This window comes from Chlamydotis macqueenii, chromosome 1, assembly GCF_036417535.1.
Source record: "Chlamydotis macqueenii isolate bChlMac1 chromosome 1, bChlMac1.mat, whole genome shotgun sequence".
In the NCBI taxonomy this organism is placed as follows: Eukaryota; Metazoa; Chordata; class Aves; order Otidiformes; family Otididae; genus Chlamydotis; species Chlamydotis macqueenii.
The window spans coordinates 137351478-137378414 of NC_141556.1; the positions used below are offsets into that span (position 1 = coordinate 137351478).

The 26937-nt window shown below is 37.4% G+C and overlaps 1 protein-coding gene across 4 annotated transcripts in view; it reads right to left on the reverse strand.

Moving 5' to 3' along the window:
• Positions 1-26937, reverse strand: part of WWC3 (WWC family member 3) — a 107467-nt gene that overhangs the window by 12910 nt on the left and 67620 nt on the right. For 3 of the 4 annotated variants that reach the window (XM_086768155.1, XM_086768162.1, XM_086768151.1), the window contains exons 9-15: positions 17549-17791; positions 14462-14551; positions 12759-13333; positions 6555-6675; positions 5622-5696; positions 4519-4605; positions 1876-2068 (exon numbers count right to left, since the gene is read on the reverse strand). In XM_086768155.1, coding sequence (XP_086624281.1) covers positions 1876-2068; positions 4519-4605; positions 5622-5696; positions 6555-6675; positions 12759-13333; positions 14462-14551; positions 17549-17791 — 1384 coding nt within the window. The remainder of the gene's footprint in view (positions 1-1875; positions 2069-4518; positions 4606-5621; positions 5697-6554; positions 6676-12758; positions 13334-14461; positions 14552-17548; positions 17792-26937) is intronic. The other variant, XM_086768167.1, reaches the window with a different exon arrangement.

A 26937-nucleotide genomic window follows, 5' to 3' on the forward strand; every position in this document is an offset into this window, starting at 1 on the left:
TCCCTGTTACGTACAAAAATGTGTTTAAGTCAAGATAAACTCCAGCCCGGCTTCTGCATTTAGGAAAGCATTTAACTTGCATAATCTAATTGAAAACAAAGCAGTCATCCAGAACTTCAGAAACATATGGATGATCAAATGGATGGAAAAAAACTGTAAAGTCAGTGGAAGAGATTCTGAAATATAATTATGGAGACATCACAGCAGTTCCAAAGGTAGCAAATGATTTGAGAAAACGCTAATTTTCAATTTACAGCAAAAGAGAGCAATGATCATAATGTTTAAATACATTCTTCAATGCACCTGCCTTAAGAAACCATGGCATTGTTCCCCTCTCTGTGAGTGGCATTGTGAACTTACCCTAAAGTATGTTACCAACTACTGTAGACAAATATTTCTGACAAAACTACACTAAGAACTATGAAAAGGGGGGGGGGGAATCTACCAACATAACCTGAAGGTCTATCATTTTTAGCTAATTCAGTAACAGAAGTTAAAATAAAAGCACCCTAAACTTAGAGGCACTTGTGTCAATATAAAGATGCTTTACACTGAAATAGCTATTTAGCTTCCCAGAGGATCAGGCTATAAGAGTATTAGGCATTTTAAACCAATATACTCAGCCTATTCTTAAGATGCTTTCTCTTTCATTAGGTTGTAGTGCAAAAACAACAAAACTTCCTACTGCAGACAAGACCTTGGGTCCATTTCCATCAATATTAAGACCACTGTTTATGTAAGATATTACCTAGTTTTAAAGGTGGACTAACAAACAAGCTTTCTTGATTAAATTTGCTCAAACACCCCTTATCCATAATCCAGCAAGACAGTGAAATGCCTGTACCTCTCAACTACTTCAATAGGAAAAAAAAAAAAAAAAAAAATCACTAATCCATTCAAACTTCTCTCTGAAATGTCAGCCCACTGACTTTAAAATAGCCAGGACATCATCCCCAAGCAAAATTTAAGTATATTTATATTCAAAAATAGCTAAATGAAGTTGACATTTAACACATCTAAAGTCGACACAGTTAATACACTTAACCTATTTAAACAAGTGCTGCATTTATTCAAATACATCTACACCAGATACCTCAATTAGCTTAAAGTAAAAGGCGTAGCAGAAATCTGCCTGGATCACTATTATCCTGCAACAAAGTTAAGACTGATACAACAGTAGTTTTCAGTTTTTACAGTTATGTAGCAACAAGGAGTTTATATTTGTTATCTTTTTATTGGGAAACTATTTTACTGATACCGATTCATCATGCTCACATTACAATGCCATGCAGAAACAGAAGTCCTGAGCACGCTGCAGTCTAAAAGCTGTCAGATGAAGTCTTTGGGGAAAAGTTTGATTTTTTACACAACGCTTTCCCTCTTGTACTAAAATTTAGCAATGGCAGATTTTTCAACTTTCCCCAAAGCACTTCTGTAAGAAGTGCATTAAATAAAAGAAGATTTAACTCCTTATCTACTGAATCCCATAGCAGTGAATGTAAATGCCATATCAATTTTCAATAGGCCTCTGCAACATAACAGTTAAATAACAGTACACATAACATTACTTTGAACACTGCTTAAAATGCTCCAATTCTCAATCTCTGCTAATGCTGTCAATCATTTCCAAGACTCTATGTAACCTAAAATACAGATATGTCAACCTTTTAAAAATTACACCTTTCACAGATACTTATGTATTTTTAATTAACACAACCATAATTATGTATGTGAACAGACACATTAACATATGACTCTATCAGCACTTCTTATGGAAAAAATAAAGTCTTCACTTCCTCTTTCAATCTTAAAAATTATTCCTCAAGTAACTTTAGTTTCCCATATGATAGAGCTTTTAAGAAAAGGACCACTTACCAACAGTTCTTCTTGATGCTGATGGTCAACTGAACAGATATACAGCTGCAGTGATTTTAATTTCAAAACACTGGAATGCACGGGGATTCGGAAAACTTCATTAAATATTAATGGAGTCTGGAATTCCAAAGCTCTAGAGCAGTAAGTGGTTGGTGTGCCTGACTCAAGTGGTGGCAAATAAACTCTCACATGACTGGGAACAGCAAAATAGACAAAAAGCACAGTTGAGATAAAGGAAGCTATTCTGCCTTTCTTAAAATCAAGCTAAGCAAAAACATCAGTGTAACTTCTACATTAATGATCTGTTCTGGAATCTCTTCATTACAGGAATTTACTTTGTATTCTTAAGACAGAAGAACTGCAAAGCTGATTTGGAAACTCTACCCTTTTCTAACTAAAACTTTTTTTTTTTTTTAACTTGGTGCTTAAGCAGAGTCACCAAGTGGCACTTGAGATGCCCTGAGGTATCTGAGGCATCTCCATGGGACTAGCAAATACGACACAGGATCCATGGGAGAGGTACAGCCTTCCTGAGCAGCAGCAGCTGGAAGCCAGGTGCTATGCTATGATATTTCAAATGGAAACACTTGCCTATGTTTAGGCAATTGAATTGCCCAGTCACTGATTCATTGCTTCCTTCCACCCACTAAGCGTACCTCCCTCCTGCCACTTAAACTCAGCACAAAAGGACAGCAAAAGAAGCCTACAAACATTGCATCCACCTGCCATCTTAAAAACCAGATTTAAATATCTAGTACCATCTAATGTGAGACTCTAAGCCAAAAATCAAAATCCACAACCATTTTAATCTGACAGAAAGTAACAGAGCTACTTAGACAAGTGTCTCTGTGTTTCCCCTGTCCTGACTGCCTGTCCAGCCCCTGCAATATCCTATTTTGTGCCATACCTTCCCTTCTGCCAGCAAACAGCTTCATGCAACTGGGTTGTGAACCAGATTATAAAATTTATCTGGGTTAAAAAGCTAACTCAGCAAAAATAAGGGTTAAGGATTAAAAAGAAAAATCCAGCTCAGAAGCTCACTCAAGTTGACTACGTGGCTGCATGAACTTTTATGCCACCACCAGAGAGGGGCTGACATTGACAGGCAAGTAAATGTTTAGAGGACAACTGGGGGAGTTCACTATAGCAGAAGAGATGCTGTTGTCTGAAGGATCACTTAGGTAAACAGCTCTACATAATGTAAGAAGAGCAACCCAACTCCTCCATTCATCAGCTGCTGCAGGTAACTGCCCCCACGAACACTGATTCAGTGAATGTGTACAGTTGCACAGAGGAATTCATTAAACTGGCTAAAAGCTTTTTCTGGTTTTGGTAAGATAAACTTATTTTTTGACCAAACCAAATGATTTACCCTGCAGCCATGCAACTGATTGATTCCAGTGCAACAGAGAAGGATGGGGAACAGAACTGCCTTTTTGAGAGACACTTAGACACGTGATTGCCTTGATGACAATGTCCAACAGATCCTCTGGATTACTTTTTTACCTTACTGACTCTACTTGACTTTCTTCAGATGACACTTATTTATTTTTCTAATCACAAGGCAACACAGCTGAGTACTACTCTATACTCACATTTTTCCCCTATAGCATGCTCTTGCACTCACACTGAAAGCAAAAGACTGACTCTGATGCGCTCACCAGTATGAAGAATTTCCACTAAAGGTTTGCAGAGTTAGCAAGATTAAGTGTTCTCAACAAATATCAACTCATTCAGTGAGATGTATGTCAATTTAACAACTCTAACAAAATGACTTATATTACAATACAACAATGTTATCACACCTCCATTTTCCACAGTTTTCAAACAACCTCTCCCAGAGATAAAGATCAACAGCTTTAATAGGTCAAATTTCTTTAAAATATGTTAAGATACATATCACTAGGTAAGACTGTGTTTTATGGCAACATTGCCATTATTTAAGAAACATTTATTAGAATAAACTAAGCAACGTTCTATAAAATGCAATATGGAATTTGAAAAAGTAGCACAGGCTGATAGAGGTTAAAAAATTCAATTGTTTGTACTGATTCTCAGCTAGTACTTGTATTAAAATTATCTTTGAAAAGTGTTTCACAGGTATTCAAGGAGGGCTGTAATGGCCATAAAAACCTAGAGATGTCCTGGGTTTTTATTTATTTATTTATTGTTAAGATAATGGGCAAGGTCTCTCTCTCACTGATTATTATAGATGTTACGGTAGGAATTTGAGAAAATTACATTAAGCTTATTCTGGGATACATCCCAGATAAGCTGTAGAGAAGTTGTACAGGAAATAATATCTCTGGAATACTGCAAATAATGTAGATAGCTTCGGGACCAGAAGGCCTGAGGTGATGGAAGCGTGACTTTGATGTTTCTGAACAAACTTTCTTCTGCATAATAAACAGGTAAGAACATGGGTCACTACAGACTATACGCTTGCTACCCAACCTTTATGACAGAGGTTCTATAAAAGGGACACTTTGTGCACATAAAATTAACCCTATCCTCACGTAAACCAAGACACACTGTCTTCTCCAGAAATGGCTTACTTTTGCATGAAAGCAAACAACTTTATGGTATTTACAACTGTGGCATGAATCAAGCAATGATCAGACTTTGGGTGAAATTTAAGCTTACATTTTGCAGTTTTCTTTAACAACTAGACTAGTAAAGTTCTTCAGCTGTAACACATGGACTAACAGACATTCGCTTCCACTGTCATGCCTGGAAAAGAAATTTCCTGTGTTAGTCACCAAGTATCAATACTTTGCTTAAGAGACAGAGGTGAAAATCTAAAAATATTTTAAGAACATAAAAGCACTTTTTGCTGTTAAACAAATCTCAAACAAATCAGTTTGAATCAAAAGCAATTACAGATATCGCACTCTGATAACAGAACATTATTAATAATATTAGCTACAGTAACAAAGTTATCAGAACCAAGAGAACTAAACACTACTAAATTTGAAAAGAACAATATTCCCTACTGTGATTCTTGATAGTGAACAGGTTTTATAAAATATAATCCTTGGTTTAAACAGTTACACCATATGCATATATGCGTGTGTGCATGTGTAATGCATCAGCTACATTAGAGAAATCAGCCTGCATTATTTTCACGTGCTTATGAAAATAAATTAAAAATTCTACTCTTTCACATCAGCATGAATTTTGTAATGGATCTAACAAACTTGGTTGAGATTTGAAAATTACCAATCTTGGGAATTAGTTTTCCAAAGAGTAGAGACTATTCTGGAGGGCTAAGATATGACATCCTGCCTTGCACTGCTATAATCTGCCCCTCCCCACACCACTCCCACGAGTAACAATAGCATGCTCTAAGCACAAGACTTTAAAGCTATATTTGGGAGCTCTATTTGTATTTGTGTCCCTTCACCTGTGACCTTCCTAAGGTAATTCTCCTTTATCTGGCATAAAAAACCCCTCAGATTTCACACAAAGAGACACACACTCATTAATGGCCCAGACAATGAAAACACTACTGAAAGAAGTAACGAGGGCCCTTTTATCAGCCACCATTGAAAGGACTGTGGTTAAGGCACAACCCAGGCAGTAAGTGACACGTGATGACTAATCTCTATACCTACTAAACTTTGGCTTTCAATTCAGAAACTTCTTAAAACTATACTCTGCAGTTAAGTTTATTAAAAACCAAAGTCAAGAAAACTAGTGAGCAATTCCTGCTGAGCTGACGGGAAAAAAGGAGTAACACTACTCACAGAAAACCAACATGTATTTGCGGTTCTTCACTACTGGCAGCATCACCGTAAACAGGCTCTTCCAGATCTTCATTCCTGCAGGAACAGAAAGTACTGTAAACTACATACTGATCTAAGCTGTTAAAACATAATTAAATGAACATTTGTTTTGTGACTTATGAATATAAGCAATTGTTTGGTAACACAGGAGAGACTGGTAATACAGAAGAGATTAAAAAGGGATTACAGTTGGACTCGATTTTACGGCTGGATTCAATGATCTTAAAGGTCTTTTCCAACTTAAATGATTCCAGGGTTCTATAAGTTATCTATTTAAAACCACACAAAAGTAGTAATAAACAATTTTAAGACATACTTATGTTTTAGAATACCCCTTTCAAGATATTTAGGGTAGTTTAATATTTAGTCTGTCTTCCATTTCTCTTTAGCATCCTCAAAATCTTATCTTCTTCCCAGTTACTGTTTATTGTGTTAAAGCAATCGTATAAAATAACATCTTTACCAATCCTTCAATCGCTTGGTCAATTTACACATTTTTAGATTTTCAGCAGTTAATATATTTTTTTCCTTGGAGTTATACTTCTGACACATGCTACTCAGAATTGTAAGTCACACTGTATAATTTTATTTTATTATAGATAGTTGAAATAAAACTACTGATTTACAACTAATAAGCTGAATAAACTGTCTTTCAAGGGAGAAGTATATGGTGTTAAAGTGTTAGAGACAAAGTGAAAGGGACTTGGCACTTGTGAAGATGACAGTGGAACCGGATGTAAAAAGCTTCTTTCCTTTAAAACATGAAACCTAATATTCTTACGTTACTTAGACTTAGCAATTTTGAAAGTGTATTCAGAAATTTACAACTGATTCTTTCAGACCGTGTGGTAGAACAGGAATATTTCCAGCTTACTATGCATTTATACACCTGACCTTTTGCTTAAAGCTTCAAACACGCCACTGTCACTAGCCAGTGAATGATCTGAGAGACATGCTGAAACTCGCCTGGCTCTCCTCTCCGATCTTCTACCACTGTCTCCGCGCAGAGTTACAGCTGTCATGGAGAAAAAGTGAAGACAACATCAGCTCAAGGCAATCTCTTAAAGATTAAACCAGAAACATTTATTGTATCAAAACTAGTGGCAAAACAGTTGGCACAAACACAGTTCATTGCTTTTTTATCTAACTTTGTTAAAAACCTAGAACATAATCGACCGGAAATCTTCCATGGGAGAATTAAGGAAGGAAGCTTGTGGCTAACGTCTCTCTGACAAGACTAAGTATAAACCAATAGCATTGTTACTAAATGCTTTTCTGGTAGAATAATTCCTCCTGGAGGAAGACTTACATTAATTCAACATATGTATACATGATATCCTAAACTTTCAAGACTTACCTACTGAATATACAATAGGCTGAAAACAAACACCGAGACTAATTCTTTTAAGTTATCTGATAACACAATGTGAGGTTTTGTTCTCATGTGTTTCCTAGTACAAAGTCTCAAAGAATACTGTTTATACCATTGCATAATAGCAGCTTTTATTTACAGTCTGAGAGGCATTATCAAAAAGAACCAGCGCGTTCCAACTCACTCAGACCACTGTGTTTTCAAATTCTTGGTGAATGACTTTGAAAACTGACTAGGGGCGGGAGGAAGCAATATTCAACCCCCTCTTCCATGCTCCCCTGAATCACCAGCAACACCATAAATAGCAACTCAGCAGTCGTTTTCATGTTGCAAACCTATCAACAAGAATGATGTTATACATCAGGTTTTGTACAGGGAAGTAGGTATAGCAGCCACCATTCCTTTAAGGCATGTGCGTAAGAGGTAATGCTCAAGAGCTGTCTAGGTAAGGTTTTGACACTTCAATGACAGCTCCTAACTTGAGGTTGTTTTCTTTCACATCCTAGAGAGAACCATTAAACAGACTTGTGGAAGTGCAGTTTCTTCACCGTGCAGTGAGGAACTTTTGCCAACTTTCCCCCCTTTTGCTTAAGGCTCAATGACTCTCCTCAAAGCACAAAAGCAATGGCAAAGAGGTGCCACTTCAGAGGCAGGGAAAGCATCTTATTTGCTTCTACCCACGCTCAGAAGCTTAAAACAGTCAAGTATGGAAGTATTCCCAGTTTTAGCAGACAGCATTTGGAGGGACAGCAGCACTGTGCACACCATACCGGAGGCAAGCACCAGCTGATGTTTACTGCTTACTACCCCTGACTAAGGATGAAACATGCCTTACTCAAAGTAACAACTTGTTAGGTATCTCTGTTACATGTTATCTTAAGGCATCCAAAATAAAAGGCTGGTACCTAACCAGCAAGTTTCCTCCAGCAAAGCATCAGCCAACAGCCTGAGCTCCACCTGCAGAGCTCTGCTGAGGCATGGACAACTGAGCCACCCCTCTGAATGGGACCCATCTCACCTCTGACACAAGGACCACCAGGACAGATCATCAGGACCTGAAGCTTGACCAAAAATCCTCCAAATCAGTACAATCTACTGCTGTCAACAGAGTTGTCTGTCTAAGGTTAGCTTTAGCCTTCTGTGGAACTGGCAGACAGGATGCACTGAGTCCAGCAGTCCTGTGCCAGCTCGAAGTACGTTCGTTTTATCAGGGGACCAACACCACAAAATTGCAAGAGAGTGCTGAAACTCCCTTATTGTATTCCAGAATGTCCCAAAAATAATTTTGAAAAAGGTCCAATAAAGTGGACAGAGTCAGCTCTCCATTCTTTTGGATCCATAGCCCTACGGACCTCCTCTCCAAATTCAATGAAGGAGTTAGCCATCTTCAGCTATGCAGCAAATTCATCTGCTGACCAGGGACATCCCAATCTGCATCTGTCTCTGCGCCCGGAGCCCCAAGCCCCCAGTTACAGCATCCCATCCTCACTGTACATCACACATCGTTCAGTGTTACTCGTTTCATCCTCACCACAAATGAGAGTCAAGTTCAAGCTAGCTCACAGAAAGCAAAGAAACTGTACTTGAACCATGCTCTCCTCCATATCACTTGTACCAAGCAGTGGGTTTGGCTGGTTTTTTTTTTCCTTCCTTTTTTTTTTTTTAATTTTTTTAGCACTTTTAATTCGCTAAGCCCACTGCTGAGTTCTGTCACTGGTATTTATGCAGAATCAAAACTAGCACTCTGTAGTAATATCTTTTAGTATGAAAGTTTCCCAATAATTTTACATCACTGGAAAGAGGCTGAACTTCACAAAAACGTATAAACTTTATAAATTCTATAATTCCGGTACTAATTTCAACAAGTTACACTGGGATGACTTCTTTTTGTAAATAAGCCTTTAGTTGACTGCTCTATGCAAACACTTTGTATAGATGTAGTGGATGAAAGACCTCATGGGCTCTCTTCTTTAGAGGTTCATATTCCCAACTTGCGTGGAAGGAAAAACTGATCTGAAGCATCAGTATAACATAATTAAAAACTGATGTGTTACAACAGCATTGTAACTTGGCAATGATTTGTCTGCTGCCTGTTGGTCATGCAAGCATCTGATGACATCTGGACAGTTCCAGAGAATTTGGGAGAGAAGTAAACATCAAAACATAGACTTAAAAAAAAAAAAATCAGCAGGAAAAATTGGTCAAGAAGAAAGAAATATCAGATTTTGGTTTGAACAGAGTAAGGTTTAGCACAGGTTACAGACCTACCAATGCTAGAAGCTAAAGTATTGTTTAAAAGTAAAGTTTCTAAGACAACTACCTTACATTTTCCTATTTAAATAAAAAAAAAAAAAAATCAGTGAACAATATATATGTATTTCCAGAACTACTTGGTGCCAAATCTTCATAAAAAGATAAGTCTGATTAAAATAATATTCTCAAGTGTCATTAGTTGAAAAAATTAACTTCAAAAGGAAATTTTGGTGTCCAAGACTTCATTAGCTAAAAAAAAATACATAAATAAATCTAAAGCTTAGGAGACTAAAAATACTGCAAGTCAGCTCAAAATGCACCAATAAAAGTCAAACACTCTCATAGAAACTAAATCAGAGACACAAACAGACCTTACCTACCATGATGCTGTCAGGCATTACTGTAATAAAGCTGAAGCTTGCAGAACACTTTTTCCAGGAATGTAACTACAGCCATGAATATATTGTTTAGTTGACATAGCAAAAAAATGAAGTATGCCATAATGATTAAAATGATGCAGCACAATATCAAAGAAAAGCAAATGTAGCAAAATCTCCTCTTTCTTCACATGCAACTCAAAGAAACAAACAAACAAAAAAAAACCCCAAAACAACAACCAAACACCACCACACACAAAATCACACTGGGAATTACAGGCAAAAACAGCACAATAAGTAATTTCAGGTTCACTTACAGTGAATTTTTCTGTTGTGCCGTGTGAGAAACAAGACAAAACAAAAAGCACACAATGATATATCATCTTTTACATCTACTACAATATTTTGCAAACAAAAGATTATTTAAGCATTAAAGGAAACTTAGCACCTGAAAGATTATTTTAGGATAGAGATGAAGAGATAGTGAAGATATTAAAGCTCAGCATTTTATTAACATGTTTCCTCCCACTCCCAGCTTTATAAATACGATGGATTTCACCTCTCAGGCATATTCCCTCCATTCACATATGCCAACATATTTCACTGCATGTTCCTGAAACAGCCACAGAACAATAAACAGTAGATCAGCCTGAAGAACTCCTTGAACACGCTTAACTGCTGCTTCGGTGCAAAGTATGTGCCGTTTATTCAGTGTTAACCCTCCTGGCCCCCAGAATTTGCAAAAATTACCTTATATTTTGTCTAGTGAAGGAACAGGCAAAAGACTTGTCCTACCTAATACTTTCTGGGTTTCCAGTGTCGCATTACGCTACCAGACCGTTGGGTGGCAGCAGCAAAGCACACTGCATAGTACCTTAGCGAAAACCAAAACCCATCCTCATCTGTGGGTTTCCAAAGTGCCATATACAAGCTTGATGCTCCATCAAATTCTTCTAGAAAAGAGTACAAAACCAAAATAATTTTGAAACTTCCAAATGCTACTTGCCAACAACTGCATTAGAATCGCAAGCTTGCTAGCTAGTGAGTGTGGAGCTCCAAGTAGTCACGACTCCAGCCAAAAATCAGAACAGTTAAACAAATTCTTCTTAAGCAATTGTTTTCAAATTCAAATATTAAAAAAAAAACCAAACCTCAAAAAAAAAAGACAGTCTCACTACCTTTTAACTGTATGTTCTTCCTCAAAAAGCAACAAAAAGCACTCCGTTGTACACAGAGAAAAGTTGTAACTCCTGGACTAGGAGCTGGAGCAGGACACCGCAGCAGTGACAGCAGGTAGCACAGGCATATTCTGCCAGAGGTTTTCAGAAAAACATGAGATGTGTAGAAACATGACAGAGAAGAGAGAAAAGGAAAACCAAAGCAGGAACTTGACCCTCGTCAAGGGCCTCCCTAGGCCCTCAGACCAGATCTTCACTTCTAGGAAACACGTACGAGCTATAAATGAGCTACTGACATAGTTTCGCTTACCACAATGGGTGAAGACATGCTGTGGTCTGATCTGAGGTTTAAAGAAAGCCTCAGGAAGTCTCTTCATGGCACTAATTTAAGCACAAGCTTACATGCTGGTCTCTGGAATTCTGTTTATTTTGGTCTGAAAGCTGCAATATGGGCACTAGAAATGTTTACATCTAGTAAATGTAAATTCTGCAGCAGTATCTTCTGGCCATGCTAGCTGTGTTAAGGAAAGTAGGTGAGTCTAGACTCAAATGCTGTTTGAGCAGTACAGGCTTTTTAGCACAGTGGTGATGTTTTCTCTTTAAAAATAAAAGGCTGAAAGTTTTTCCTTAGATACTGTCAATGCTTCTTCTCATTATCACTTGAAAATAAGATTTTGGTAAGACAATACGATACATTCTGGTTGTATTTCACATTACTCCTGATGTCCTCAGTCCTGAATGCAACATACTACACAATTGCTAACACCTTATTCTGATTATAGAAATGAGGTGGGAATTACAATCTTTAATATTAAAAATATTCTCTAAAAGCCCTCCTCTACTGGCATGGTTTTATTAGAAATATGAGCAAGCCAACACACAAAAATGTCATCATGAAGGAATACTCTTATTTCAACAGCAGTTCTTCCTTTGATTAAAACAAGAAAAGAAATTTCTCATGTGCCTGTATGTTTGGGTTTCAAAATTCATGTCTTCATTTTGTTTTTTAAAAAGCTTTCTGTTTCCTCTTTTGATCTCTCTGATTTATGTTTCTCAACTGTAGTGCCTCAGAAGCCTCCACCAATGCAAGCTACAGCAAGTCCATCAACTTCATAGGCCAGCAGGAAAACTCAACAGTATGTGCACCATGGTCCTCTGAGACAACCACTCAAGTGGATGCTTAACTTCTCACACACCTGCTACAAAAGATGTTCCTCGGCTGATGAAGGAATGTACTCATGAGCAGAGTGCACCTTGCACTCATGATCACCATGCCACTGTGGCTTCTGCTCCATCACAGAACTCAGAGATGGGAACTGGGTCTGGGGTGTGGACAAATTCAGCATGGAGTCAGACAGCCTTCAAGCACTGTTGGCAGCATCACTTCATGCCTGGTTTTGTGTTTGGTTTCGGGGTTTTGTTTGCTTGCTGAGGTTTTTTTTTTTTGTGGTTTGACAGGGGTTTTTTTTTTTCCCTATCTCCCCTTGGTTTATGTTGCTTTAAGTTATCTGAATAATGGTAACATAGGCACAACTGGGGGCCTCTGAAGTAATTAAAGCATGCTTCTTTTCTTCCACTAATTCCCAATCCAAGACCAAAATATTTATTACTTGATGCACCACACTCCAAAGAAAGTCCACATTCCATTTCCTTTCTTCCACCTAGTTCACCACTATTTTAAGATCTATTTACAAGGATTTCTCTACACTTTCACCTCTTTGCCCTAAAACTAAAGTTTGGGGGTTTCGGTTATTTTGGTTGGTTGGTTGGTTTAACATTTAACATCTACCATGTAATTTTTAACTGACAGAAGTAAAATAAGCCAAACTGAGGAATAATCTCTACTGTGCTAGTATACTTAGGTCTCTATGTCATTTTCTGTGGTAACGTGACAAAACAATAATGTCCATAAACTCACCTCCACTAGTTTGGACAGCAGTCAGCTGTGGTCCCATTTCTCGCAGCCCTTCATTGTCCACAGGGTAAGAGGACATCTGAGACGAACTCATTCCTTGTGTATCATCATCACCCAATGCTGTGGTCTGAGCCCTGAGCATCTCCAGGGCTCCCATACTTGCCATCTCCTCAAAACCTTCCGACATCTGAGCCAAGGGAGAATCTCGAGACGCAGAGAGAAACGGGGTGTCCAGAGGCGAACTTGGAGGGGACAACGATGACAAGGAGGACCGTGATGACAGGGATGCCAGGGACTGCGGGGTATCCAGAGACCTCCGCTGCTTATTGAAATTTGAGTGTCCAATGGAGTCGGCGTATGGCACATCCTTTGTAAGAGACTCAAAGGGAATTATGTCAAAGCGTAAATGCTGCCCGTAGTCTGTAACGCTGTCTGATTTGTCATACTGTGGAAGGCCATAGATGTCCGTAAAGCTGACTGAGCTGAGGGAGCCTCTGCTGGAGGCCAAGGATCCTCGACTTGAGGCCAGAGATCCCCTGCTGCTGCCAGAGGACATTGTGAGGGTACTAGCCGACAGACTATGGCAGGCAAAGAAAGAGAACACAAAAAAGGCCCTTTCAAACATCATCAGAAACACTAGTGCAGACATAAAAACATCAATCCAGATTACACAAGCAATTTCACATATATTCAGTACAGTGACATGGAGAGATGATTCGGCATTTTTAGGTCTATCTTGTGTCCCTTGCCCTGGTCTCAAGCATGACCATGACTGGAACAGTGCAAGTGACAACCACATCAGGACCATGTGCCTGAAGACAAAGTGTCCAACAGGATGAGCCTATTCTTTCCTCCAATGTGTAAGCAGCCATAATTTGTCAGAAAAGAGGCCAGGGCAGGATCTGGATCATTGGACTCTATGTAAAGCCAGGGAAGGTAGATTACTGTGATCCAGCCTGAATTTATGTTAATGATGGGTCATAAACGTATCAGGGAGAAGTGAGAAGGGATCTGGAAAGTCCTGCCAAACTGCTGTGTAAGCCTCACCCTCACAGGTTTTTCCACTGCAAAATAAAAAGACTTTAGGATGCATCCTACTCCAGTTCCTCTTACCACTCTCAAGACAGTTAGGGAGAGAAGAAAATAAGTGACAGAGAGAAATGAAGTGAGACACAGCAGGAACTGAGCTTTTGATGTCGGCATGGTGTTGAGTTGAGGAATTCCCAAGAGCTGCATGCAAAAAGGCAGCTTTGAGTGTGAATATGCAAAACATTCTGGGCTTCTGTGTGGGTCTTAGCACATCCTCATATTTAAATGGCAAAATTTTGTCATCTCATCAGGGATCAAAAACCCTTCCTTTGAAGAAGGTATCAGAATATTAAACCTCACAGAACTTAAAAGAACGTTACCTTCCTATTAGTAAAACTGTAACAATATTACAATGGGCTTTAAGTACATACAGTCTTTTCAGAAAATAAGATAACATATAAAATTCCCAAATACACATAATAATCTAGCCCAAACAACCATCAACTAATACTATTTATAACACTCCATCCAAATCATCACATTCCATAAACCAAACTGTATGAATTGAGTAAAAAATTCATTTACTTGGCACACATACATAAAAGAGGTAAAGAGGTAAACTTTATTAATATCCTTCTCTGCTGCAGTTCAAAACCTGCTGGTTTTACATAACTCACCTTTTTAACTGGGAGTGTAAATATGAGGTTAAACGTGTAGCTTCTTCTAGTTGCATAAGCAAACAATTTCTCTTTTCCTGTAACAGTATCCTATAATTAAACAGATACATATTACTATTTTTCTTCATTACAGTAGTGCCAATAAGTGCTAGGAGCTTTCCAGGTACAGAAAAATATCACTGTGTTGCAGTTTGGAACATAAAGAGAAGTTTCACTGTTTAATGAAAAGTTTTAATTTATGCAGCTCATATGCAGCAATGGAAACTCCAGCAAGAACACAAGAACCAAGACGCCAGCAGCATTCCCAGACAAGAAAAGTAACTGAGGCACAATGTAAGAGTCATGACGTTGAAAATACATTACAGCAATTAGCAAAGTCATAAAAAGTCCTAGGTAATAACATGAGGGTGTTTTTTTTTCCCTTGCATCAACCTGATTCTGCCAGTAAAATACAGAGAACTACTATGACTTTTGTCACTTTGGCAGGAAAAAAAAAATATTCCAAACAGCCCTATTATCCAAGCTAACTAGTATCAAATTTCAAATTAAAAAAATATTTTTGAGAACTTCTGTTAAGCAGTAACCATAAAACTCAACTTTAAGCTCTAATTCTAGGTGTTTCAAGTACATTTATATATCATTACACTTAAGCAGGCAATACAGCATTTTGAATACTAAGCTATGACAAAAATCTCCTGCTGCAACTTATTTTTTGCCCATTCTAATAATAAGCAGCTGAATTATTCAGTACCACTGCCACAACACAAAAGGAATGCACCTATAATGCTGTCAGTCTCACATGTATGAGGTATCTTAAATTCTGTATTTTTATATTACTAGAACTTCAAAATCACATTTATTCCTTTCCAGAATAACAAGTACTCCTGGTGTTTTATTTTCCCAAGCCCAATCATTAAACTTAAAAACAAAATCAGGGTGGTAATCTATTTTAGAGAAAGCAGATGAAACTTATTTGAGTGCTTCAGACCTTCCTCAACTGCGAAGACAGCTGCTAGAATTCAACACGTTAATGGTCTGGACAGAAAAATATCAACAAAAAGGGAGTCCTTCTGGATAAAACAAAATGGCAGCCTTAGTTTCAATAAATGTTGGATGGTTAAGATATGAAAAAGAATATGTCTTTGTTAGCAGTAAAAACATACATCTCTCAACTTCCTGACCTCCAACTCCATCAATTCATATGCTGGCAAGGGGCTGCAGTGCTACGCTCCAGTAACCCCACCGCCCTCCGAGGAGGCTCTCCCTTCGTTGCAACCTCACAGCAGAAGCTGCACGCCAAAGCGCGTGCAACACTGAAGCTTTTCTCTGCTTTCTGTGGACCCCAGACAAGGTTAACCAGGTGGTCCAAGGAAGGCTGCAGTTCAGCTATATAAACTTAACATGATAAAGGCACTGCACAAAAAAACTAAAAGAAAAAGGCAAAAAGGATGCAAGAAGTTTAACTGATACAAAAGCTTGCAGGGGAAAGAAGGGGTACTCACACAGTCTATTTAAAAAAAAAAAAACTTAGGAACCTACGTTCTGCAGTCATCAGTACTGTGAGCTAGGCACCTGTGCTAAAGGTAGAAACATAACCTCGACTAAGACTGCCAGCCAACCTTAAGAAAAACAAACAAAAAAATTCCCCTTTGCCAGACAGATTTTAAGTTAGTTCTGATCAGTGCCTTTTAAAACTCAGTAACATAACAAAACTGATAATTATTCAAAGAGGAAACTTATTTGTATTTCAAAATTAGGAAAGCGGCAATAAAAAAAAGCAGCTAGGAATGGTTTTGGTTATTTCTGAGCCTAAAACAAACAAACAAATAAGGCTACTAACAGTTAAGCTTTCCCCCAATTTGTTATACAAAAATAGAGCGCTCTTGAATATTATTCTAACTTCTACTCAACTTTTTGCTAGCATTTGAAATATCAAGTATCACATTGGAACGCCGGTTTCCACAGCATGAACTACATGGAAAAATAGCTTGGCCTTCTTGCCAACATAGTATGCACTACCTACCATGAGAGCCCAAAACCAACAAATAAAACTTACTACACTGCAGTGTAAAGTGAACTCCCTTTTCTGTCAGTTTGAACTGGAACCTCAATGTAACAATACTGCAAAAATTGCAAAATATGTAACACTGAACTATAGGTTGGCTGTAAATTTTCTGTTTACTGCCTGAAGCAAGCCTTTTCCAAAAAACTGAAGTTCTCAAAATCTGTACGTGGAAGGCACTTCCAAATATTTTAAAAGTGTCTTAATTATGTAAATATTAACCTTTACACAGATCACATTAAAGCTAGCTTATGTAGTTTCCCTTCAAGTGTCAAACCTAGGTTTTTGCCACTACTTAAGAGAAACGAGTCTGGGAAACAAGAACAAGTACATTCTTGCTTTCACTGGAAGCAGTCTGTAGTAACAAGAAGTTGTTAAGAGGTCTTGTCCAAAACCCGGCAACTTTGAAATAAACACAGTTTTTCCATTAATATGTTTTGGAGGTTGTTTGTTTTTACATATAACTTGATATTTAATTTAAGTTTTCAAGAATGATTCTGTTCATTACTTTCTCTGAATGTCAGAGTTCAGATCTGCTCCCACTGCTGAGATCATGAATTAAAAGGAAAAAAATTATACAAAAGGCAATAAAAACTTAATTATTTAATTTTCACGTTATATGGCAGAAACCAAATATAGGAAAGGATCTTTGCTCTGATGCCTTTGGAGATGAATATTACTCCAGCACAAAATAACAGAAAACTCTTTCACTATCCAAGTAGTGTTATTCATGTCTCTACTCTCAGACAATATCACTCAGACTTTTTCCAATTATCTTTTGTGACTCTGTTATGATCTCCTCTTCCTATTCAGACTTTTTAGCTGAAGGAAAGGAAAACTAACTAGTCAACATCACTCTAAGTCTCCTTCAGAAAACGTCAAGACAGATAGAATTAACTAATGGCAGTTGGAAGCAGTCTCTTCCTCTTTCAAAAGCAAATAGACAGTGGAATTCCTTGCTCTTCCTTTAGAATCTACCTATATGGATCTTACAGTAGATAAGAAAACAATTGAAGTTCTCAAACCTTTCAGTGGCCCCATGAGCAGATGTTGCTCGAGCCCGCTGAATTTCATCCTCCAAGCGTCTTTTTTCTTCCTCCAAACGTGCGATGTCTTCTGGGGATCGTCTCTGCTGACTGATGAGCTGCAACTCCTGAAGGAGAGCCTCCTTCTCTTTGATGAGCTGAAGACGGTCTCTGTCCGCTTCAGCCATTCCTGGCCAAGATTCATTGTCTAGCAAGGCCAGCTGCTGTTGTATATTTGAAACTCTTTAAAAGAGGATAAATACATTTCAAAACTCAGAAGAAATAAAGATGAAGACAATTAAGAGGAAAAACATCAAAAGGTGAAGCCTATTGACTTCTGTGACTTTTTTTCTTCTAAATTTCAAAATTAGAAAATTTAGAGTAATTTAGAGGAGTTTGGAAGGATTATTTGTTTCTGGGTTTGGGAGTGTTTTTTTTGTTTTGTTTTGTTCTGTGTATTTTCAAGACACTAAAGAACTGAAAGCACTCTTAAGTGTGCAGCTGCCTAAGAATTACAGTGCATTTGTCTATCACATGGGAAATATCTGTCTTCATAGCTTTCTCATTTTGTAATATACAAATTCATATTTCAGAGCTAGAGTTTGCTGCCTGTACAGCTGATAAAGTTGATCCTTTCATTCTTTATTCATTTTTTCAATGAGGGTTGTAGAACACTGGAACAGGTTCCCCAGAGAGGTGGTGGAAGCCCCATCCCTGGAAACATTCAAGGCCAGGCTGGATGAGGCTCTGAGCAACCTGATCTAGTCGGGGATGTCCCTGCTCCTTGCAGGGGGGTTGGACTAGATGACCTTTGAAGGTGCCTTCCAACCATAACCATTCTATGATTCTATGATTCTTCCACTACCCAATCTTCACTTGGGATTTCAAAAGCGTAGTGAGAATTTGAAGGGGATATCCTTATCTAGTGATAATAGGTCTGTATATTCAGGTCCCACCTCAGTAGAGGAACTGTTCAAAGGGCCATATGAGGCAGTCCTGACCAACAACAAAATTTTAAAAATAAATAAGCTGTCAGTAAAACAAAAACACAGGTCTGGAAAAAAATATTTACTGCTTATAAAATACAGGTGGCTTTAGATTAATTCATCACCAAATCAAGCCATGAAATAAGCTTTTTTTTTTTTTTTTTTTTGGTAGCAGGCTTTATAGCCAAAAGTAGCTTCCTATGCTGAACCACTACACGAAACAACAGTTCTATGACTAATTCCACAGTTGATATTTTAAGAAAACGCTGTTAAAAAAAAAAATTTAACTCTTATAAATATTACAAAGAACTGAAGTTAGAAATTTCATAAATGCTGGCAAAATCAAAAGGTATATAAGGATAACAGGGAGAATACTCTTCTACTGCTTGGAATTTATGCCTGTCTTACAATGGGCAACTTAAACACTTTAGAATATTACAGCTGCAATGAAAAGTAAATAAGATAAAATCCAGCTTTCTGATTTTTTAACGTTTGAAACTAAAGAACTGTACAACAGTTAGACAGTTGTACACCTCAGTTTCATCTTCACTTTGAAATTTAAAGTCCAGTGTAAAAGACTATCATCCTTTAAATAAATAAATAAATTAAAGCACATTTAAAGTCAGCCATAAAAGTAGGATATGTGTTTATTCTTTTGATAAGTTTAAGTAATACTTTTTTAAAAAATATCTAGTAAGAAAGAAAAGATAATAATAAACAAAGCACGGTAAAAGCACATAACAAGCAAATAGAAGATCCACAGTGCGATAATATGTATTTAAAAATAAAGTAAAAGGTATAGACACGACAAAGGTATGGTTTTCCCCATCTGAAAACAAAACCTCATGCAATGTTTATTTCATACTGACATCTGGAAAGTATTTGGCCATCTTATTATCAGGGGAAGGAAAATAAATATCAATGTAAGTCAGTTTGCAATGACTGCATTCATATATGAACAGGAATTTTACTGTGAATTTTGTCAAACAGATTTTTTTTTTCCCCTTAGATTTCATTTACAACAAGTAAGGAACTCGAGTAGTATGTTACATTTTAGTCTAAAGCAGAGTACTTTATCAAGCCCTTCAATACCATTTCCTCCTTCTTGCATTAACAACCAGCTTCCTGCCAATAGCTACTGAAAGCTCCATTGTGAATCAATACATACAGTCTACATATTTCATGCCTCAGCTATTGTGCATGAGTTCCAGATGCAGCTTCCTGAAGAACACCTCACCCATCAACCGAATACCAAGGCCAGGAAGAGGGAGCAGAGTCAGGACCCCTCCTCTTCCGTCCCCAGGCTGCTATGCTGTTAAAGATTCAATAAACACTCCTGAAGGCGTATACAGCTTGATTTTCAAGTGCTCAGTGCCCAGCGAAACAAATGGGACCTGAAGGTCCTTTCAGCAGAATTGCAGTACAATTGGGTTATTATAGCTTGGCAAGTAAGCGTGAATCAGATGAGCCCTGGCAATGTATTTGAGTGACCACGGTCGTAGGCTTTTACACAGCTTGTGGATGAAAGAAAGATTAGATGCGTCTGGTGAAGACACCGCTTTTTAGAAGACAGGAGGAAGGACTGACACTCTCCTTCATTTTAACATTCACAATTCTTTTGCTAGCTATTTTTCTAATGCAGGGTGAGCTGGTTAAGAAGTTGGCCATAGAAGCAAGTAAATGCTAATGCAGGCCACAAGAAAGAGAAGTACAAGCAGGCAAGAGGGGAAGGCAGGATCTCTCCTTTCAGTGCCAGTTAACCACTGAATCAGCTTCACTGTAGAGTAAAACACCATCCTCAATATAAGAGGTTTTAATTTAGACTCTTAAGCTTGCTGAGAGCACATAACTCCCTTTGTGTATGACATTCCAGTTAAAGTTTGGGTTTTTTCCCCCTCAATTTCTGTTATAATGATGCTTTGAAAGTAGGAAGTTGTCGTGCAGTAACTTAATTATACTGTTACTAAAGGGAAAAGTACTGCTGTGGACAAGGTCTGTACCACTGAAGAGTTCCGAAATCTGATCTTGTCTCTACCTTTTCCGTTTAAGCAAAGAAAAAGCACTTACAAAGCACTACATAAAGCAGGAATCTGTTGGGAGGGGAATGTCAGCACCAGTAAGCCAGTTTTCTGCAAATGAAGCCAAATTTTTGTGGAGTTTTGCTGCTTGCTTTCCACTGAGGACTTCCATGGCAAGTTATTCCAAAAAGCCACAAGTGATAAACTTTTTAAAACTTATCTCCTCGGTGAGAAAACATCACTAAGGCTTTTCTGGTGTCACTAACTCAAAGAAAAATATCTGAGGAGTCATGTTCATAACAAAAAAAATCTTAAGCACGTTCCATAACTGCAATTTGTCTCCTCTCAACACAGGGAGCAATTTACAATTTGTCTTCCCCAAACACAATAAATGCATAAATAAGCCATTTCACTGTGTTTGGTCACGTCAAATTTTATAGCTATACTACACCAGTCATTCTCACTGCTGGTATGTTACAAAGAAGTTTTGCATTTTCAGACTCAGTGCATATATTCACCTACCTTAAACATCCACTTAAATAAATCAATGACTTCCAATTTAAAGGGAAAAAAAAATGTATTTAGGATCCTTTATGAAGCCTCTAGTTTTCAAACACATTTTTCCTTCCTACTAGGTATTTTTTTAAGATACTACTTTTTAAGTGTAGTCACTGTAAAAGAGTACTTTTATCTGGCTTAATGCCAGATACTGAGGTCTCTACTGATACAGCAGTTGAACATATTCCTGGGGAAAAAACAGTTAATTTTGAGCCACCAACATTCCAGGCATTTTGCCCATTCCCATCCTTGCATAACAAGTGCTGAGGAGCTTGCATTCCATGCTCGAGTAGGTGGTATCAAATGACTGGTTTCCTAGGTAGGCAAATTGACTTGCTGCTTATTTCAGTATTTTAAAATTTCAAATGGAGATGAATATAACAGCTTCTGTTAAGCAGAATAGCAGGAAGGGCACAGATGAGATGACAAAGGTTTAACCTGGTGATTTAAGTAAACACTGATTCAAAATGGCAAATTTGCCCTGACATGGCCATAGTAATGTAGCTAGAATGATGCCTAGCCCAAGATAATGTAGACATAGTATGAGAGTGGAGATTAGTACAGCCAGTAGTTTACTAAACAAATTACATCATGGGGGCAAAAAAAGTATGTATTTTCAGAACTTACAGCATATCTGAATTGTTATATATCTACCTAGAGCCCCCTAGACAAAATAGGGCAGCTTTCTGCCATGGAAAACATCTGGGGAACCTAAACGATTTTGTTAGCGTCTCGAACCTCATTTTCAAGACTGCTATCTGAACCTAGCAGTAATGAAATTATACTGCTGAGCTCGAACACATTTCAGTTTAAGAAGAGGTTATTTATTAAAATATAGCATGAGATGTGAGATTAAGGTAAAAATCATTATTTTGTGAGACGAAAGAGTCTGATTTACAATTACAATTAACTCCATGTTTAGACCATTACTCAGATTATGAACAAGACACATGTCTTGGGGAGGGAAATACTCCAAAGGAATACAAAGGTCCTAACCCATGCTCATAAAAGGGACAAATTATGGGTATCCTACAGCTGGCACTTCCTAACCTACAAGCTCTGGTCTTTCTAGCTTAAACAAGCTTTTCAAACATACTTTGTTTGAATTTTCCAATTAAAAAAAAAAATCAATACTCCTCTACACTTAAATGCCCAAACTTCTGGGTGACATATCAGACTATTCTACAGCTGAGGCCTTTGTTACGTGTGGAATGGGAAGAATGGTAGGGACAAAATCAAGAAAAAAATCCAGTTATGATTTGGAGCAGAAGGGTAGCTAAGATCACACAAACATGCAGAGATGATCAACATAAATCAGCCCATTTTACACGTTTCCTTAGGCTTATAGTTGGATCCAGTTCTCTGCCATTTCAGGTAACAGGGAACTTCTCCCATGTGCAATACCGAGAGGAGGTGGCTGTGGGACTGAAGACACATAATGAAGGGTGTAAGAACTCAATAATTTCTGGTATTTACAGACCCTCTTGAGAGTGAATTATGATTTATATCCAAAGAGGGGAAGGCTAGAGAAAGGGGAAGAAAGAAATGGAAAGAACAAGAAGCTAGGGAACTTAGCCAAATGCTCACAAAATTTCTCCACTCTGTCTACTTTGGCTATTCCCTGCAAGTATGTGCCACTGCGGCTTTGGCGGACAACACGAGTACGCTCTGTAGAATATCCAGCCTTCTTGGCAGCCTGATTCAGTAACAAGGAGGTCTTAAATTGGCTTAAGGCACTCATGAAACCTTTAGAGTCCACTGGCATTTTGCAGATAAAATTAGCTATTCACCTTTCGGAAAACTGCAAAGTCTGCTAAAACCAATGGAAGACAGGAACTAGTATTTTCCCCAATTCACAAGTAAATCGGTATAATGCAAACTCTAAAGAAAGTTTAAGAGCATGGCTCAGCTCCCTTTATAATCTAAAGATAAAGTTTTATGTTTAAAAACTGACGCTAGGAGATTTAGGTTTAACTGACATGTGTGAGCCAGATATTTATGTGATACGAGATAAATTACTTCATCCCTAAATCAGATTTTCCGATTAGTTTAGCAGAATGAAGCATACAAATCCACTGAACTTCACTAGAAATTAGGTAGTTACACCTTGAAACCTGTCTACACAAGATTAATTTTATAAGGTAAATACTTGACTATGTTATTGTATCAGTACTGGAATGTTGCTATCAATATCCAACCAACACGTATTTTTTAAGTACAAGCACAAACTGCACTGACATTCTTCTGCTTGTGCTAGTGCTTTTAAAAGCCGAACTGAAAATGAATTTCAGTAATGAGACAAGTTTGCAACAAAGTAACTACTCAGCAACTATACTGAAAAGAAAGACATAACATTCTTAAAGGGAATGTGGAATTATTAAGCAAAGCTGAGGAGGAGGCTTTTTCAAGGTTAAAAAAAAAAAAAAAATCTGTTGACAGCCACTGTATGATATAAACGACTGAAATGAAAAATAACATATTTGAATTTAAATTTGCGAAAAGCATAAATAAATTACTGCTCTTGCACTCAAACTAGATAAGCTGGTTGAAGATGCTTGGATACATTAGTTCATTAAAGTCAGCTACCATCAGATTGGATCATAAAAAAAAAAAAAACCCTAAAAATCACAGTTAAAAATTTTGGTGCTTCTTATTGGAGGCATCATTTTTCATCTATTGATTAACACACTTCACAGGATACGAGACACTGTGGCAATGACATTTCAGGATCATTTGCTAATATACTTCATGTAGTTATTATACTGAATTGTACAACCTAAGAATTATCAAAGAAAAACAATTTGCTTTTTATTTCTCTGTCTGTGAAACAGTCTATTCAGAAGAGTGCTCGAGGGGTACACTTTCCAGTGTGCAAATGCTTTCATGAGAGGTGGTCTCACTGAAATAGCAACTGAAACTAAGAACGGTATTTATCCAGGCAGCTTGGGGCTGTCTGTTCAAAAAGACTGTCTGCCCTCCCTCCTGCTTCTCTGGAGGGCCACACTGACAGATCTGAGAGAAAAAAATTTCACGGAAATAAGGTAGAGTTTATTTTAAAATAACGGGGGAGAAGAGTCAAGAGCAGAAGAAAAATGACTGAACCCCTCTTCAGCATGATTGGCAAGTTAAAAAGTAGAATTTACACGCCTCCTCCCAGAGCCTGGATCAGACACAGGAGAGAGGACCTCTTCCCTAGTGTGCTGAAGATGTCAGAATCCACAGCTCACAACATCTGAAATACCCATGGGAAAAATTAAATTGCAAATTAACCAACTTCCTTCCAGTGGGAAACTGAAAGGAAAAAAATAAACCATAAACCTATGTGAATGCCTTAATTTATGCAAGGGGCAAACTGCTCAGCAGTTAAGAGAGACTTCTGAAGGAGGAATTAAAATCAAGTTATCTTTTATGAGAGAGGAGAGATATTTTGGGAGTATAAGCCAACTTTTCTACTATCACTGGGTCTCATCTCCTAAGTTACTCCAGACAGTTGATTAAGAAATCCCAACACTGCATTTCCTTTCTAAGACAGCATACACAGAGAACATATTCTTATTTTTAAAAATTTCTTTACTTCATATGGCAAATATTCTGCTCGTATCTAGAGCTGTATGATCTTTTGGCACAAGAGTGACTAAAATGCAACACACTGCCTCTCAGTTTGTGGGGCTTTTTTCCTGCTCTCCTTTAAGGGAAAAGACTTACTTTTCTCCTACAGTGTATATTAAAAGTCTCCCCTTAAAACTTGGAAATTTGTACTTATTTGCTGTATGTTTCCACACTCCATTTGACAAGCAAGTAGTCACAATATACTGCTTTACACTTGTGACATACTGTAGCATTTTAATTTTCTACTTTGTAGATTTTAATCCATTGCAGCACATTCCATCACCCACACTGTACAGTAACAGTAGATATTTCACCAGCCAAGGGAGAACGAACACAAAGATATTTAGTAGAGACAAAAGCCCTACAGAAATGCCAGCAAGCTAAGGGGAAGGAATGCATGATAAATGAAGAATGCAACCACAGAGATAACTGGTAGGGGCAATGAGCTTTGTGCAGTTCCACTCAAAAGCTGAAAGCTGATTACTTCCGTACAACATACTTGGCAGAATAAGGCTACTATTTTAAAGCAACTAACGTGCTTTTGCTAAATAACAGACCATTGTAAGAGCTGCTAGCCCAGGACAGCAAAACTGCCCCTACTGCAATTGCTGTTCTCTAGTTGGAAGGTTAGTTACCCAGATTTTCTACACTTAATTAACATCAAACCCCAGCTCACTTCTGATGTTCAGAAATACTGCATTCTATGCACCAACAAATGTTCAGCATTACCAGCTAAAAAAATGTTTGTGCTACTGAAAAAAACCCACCACACCAAAAAACCCACCCCATTAAAACCCTCACCACTATATCTTTTCCTTACAATAACACACAAGAAGAGAACAGTTTTGAAAAACACACAGAAAAGGTATGTCAGAAAACTGAACCAAAAACATTTAATACAATCTTCACAGAACCAGTAGCTCTGCTAAACTAAACAGTTTAGAACTAAATTGTATTGTCCTTCTTTCAGCAACTGTGATTATCACTGGACTATTGAGAGGTAGGGGTTAACCCTGTGACCAAAGAGGACACTGAGGGGTTTTCGTTTTGCCCTTTTTTTGCCCAATTATTTAACTTTTATTAGGTAAGAGTCACTGGTATTCAAATGCAGTATTTTCAATGCAGACTTTCATTCCCGTTACAAATCCTGAAGATTTAGCTGTGTATCTCTAACATGCTTGCACCAATTTAATTTTATTTTCAAGTCTGTATTGCATCCAAGTGTGGGTAAATTTTCCAAGAACAACAAAATGGCAAATTGCCTATAAAGCTTCCAATCCCTGCCAAGACATATGACAGCATTAGTTTCCCTCAAAGAAAAAGTCACTATATTATGAAAAAAATGAGGCAAAAGTATTGAACTTTTAAAAATCCTTCTTCTAAGAGATCTAAAAAACTGGCAAAATAGACAAAATTGAAAAGAAAAAAAGAAAAATTCTAACTTAAAAAAATTTAAAACTAAGGTTTTCAAAGGTAACTATACAGAATCTTCTGAGTGTCAGTCAATTTTAACAAGAGAATGTTCTATCAGCACAAATTAAAATAAAAGTAAGTACATAAAATTACTGTGTTCAGGTCATCATCTATAGCTACACTATTGTCCTGAATATGTGGCAAATTGTTTGAAAACAATGAGGCTAAATGATGACTTGCTAAACTATACTAGTAGACAGTATTTTTAAAATACTCCTAAATAAGAATAGATTACTTTTACGAAGCCATAAGAAAGACTGCAAGACTGACCTTCACAGAAGAAATACTTACAATGAGCAATTAGATTGAAGGACTTAGTGAAGAATTAATCTATTTCAAGTAAATTTTTAAACTTATTTTTTATCAGAGATTTTTTTTTCAATCTCAACATTTATTTTTATGTAGCCTTTTGTTCAGCTCTGAACATTTTCATTTATCTCACAAGATTTTCTACATTCTTTCCTCACACTGTGTTCATGACTTCAGTGTACTGAACTTAGAACACAGGTATGCAAAGCTCCCAATGTACTGACAGAGCAAGGCTGATATAAACCAAGTGTAAACTAAAAGATTGTTTATATTGAGGTTTGAGAAGAAGGGGAAAAAAATGTAAAACAGTTCAATTAAACTACTGCAATTTATACAAGTGTAGAACAGGGCTGACATTTAGCTTTATCTCTGCAAACAAGTATAATAATCTTAGGTAAACATAAGACTTTATCATAAGTTTTTATTATCTGCAAAC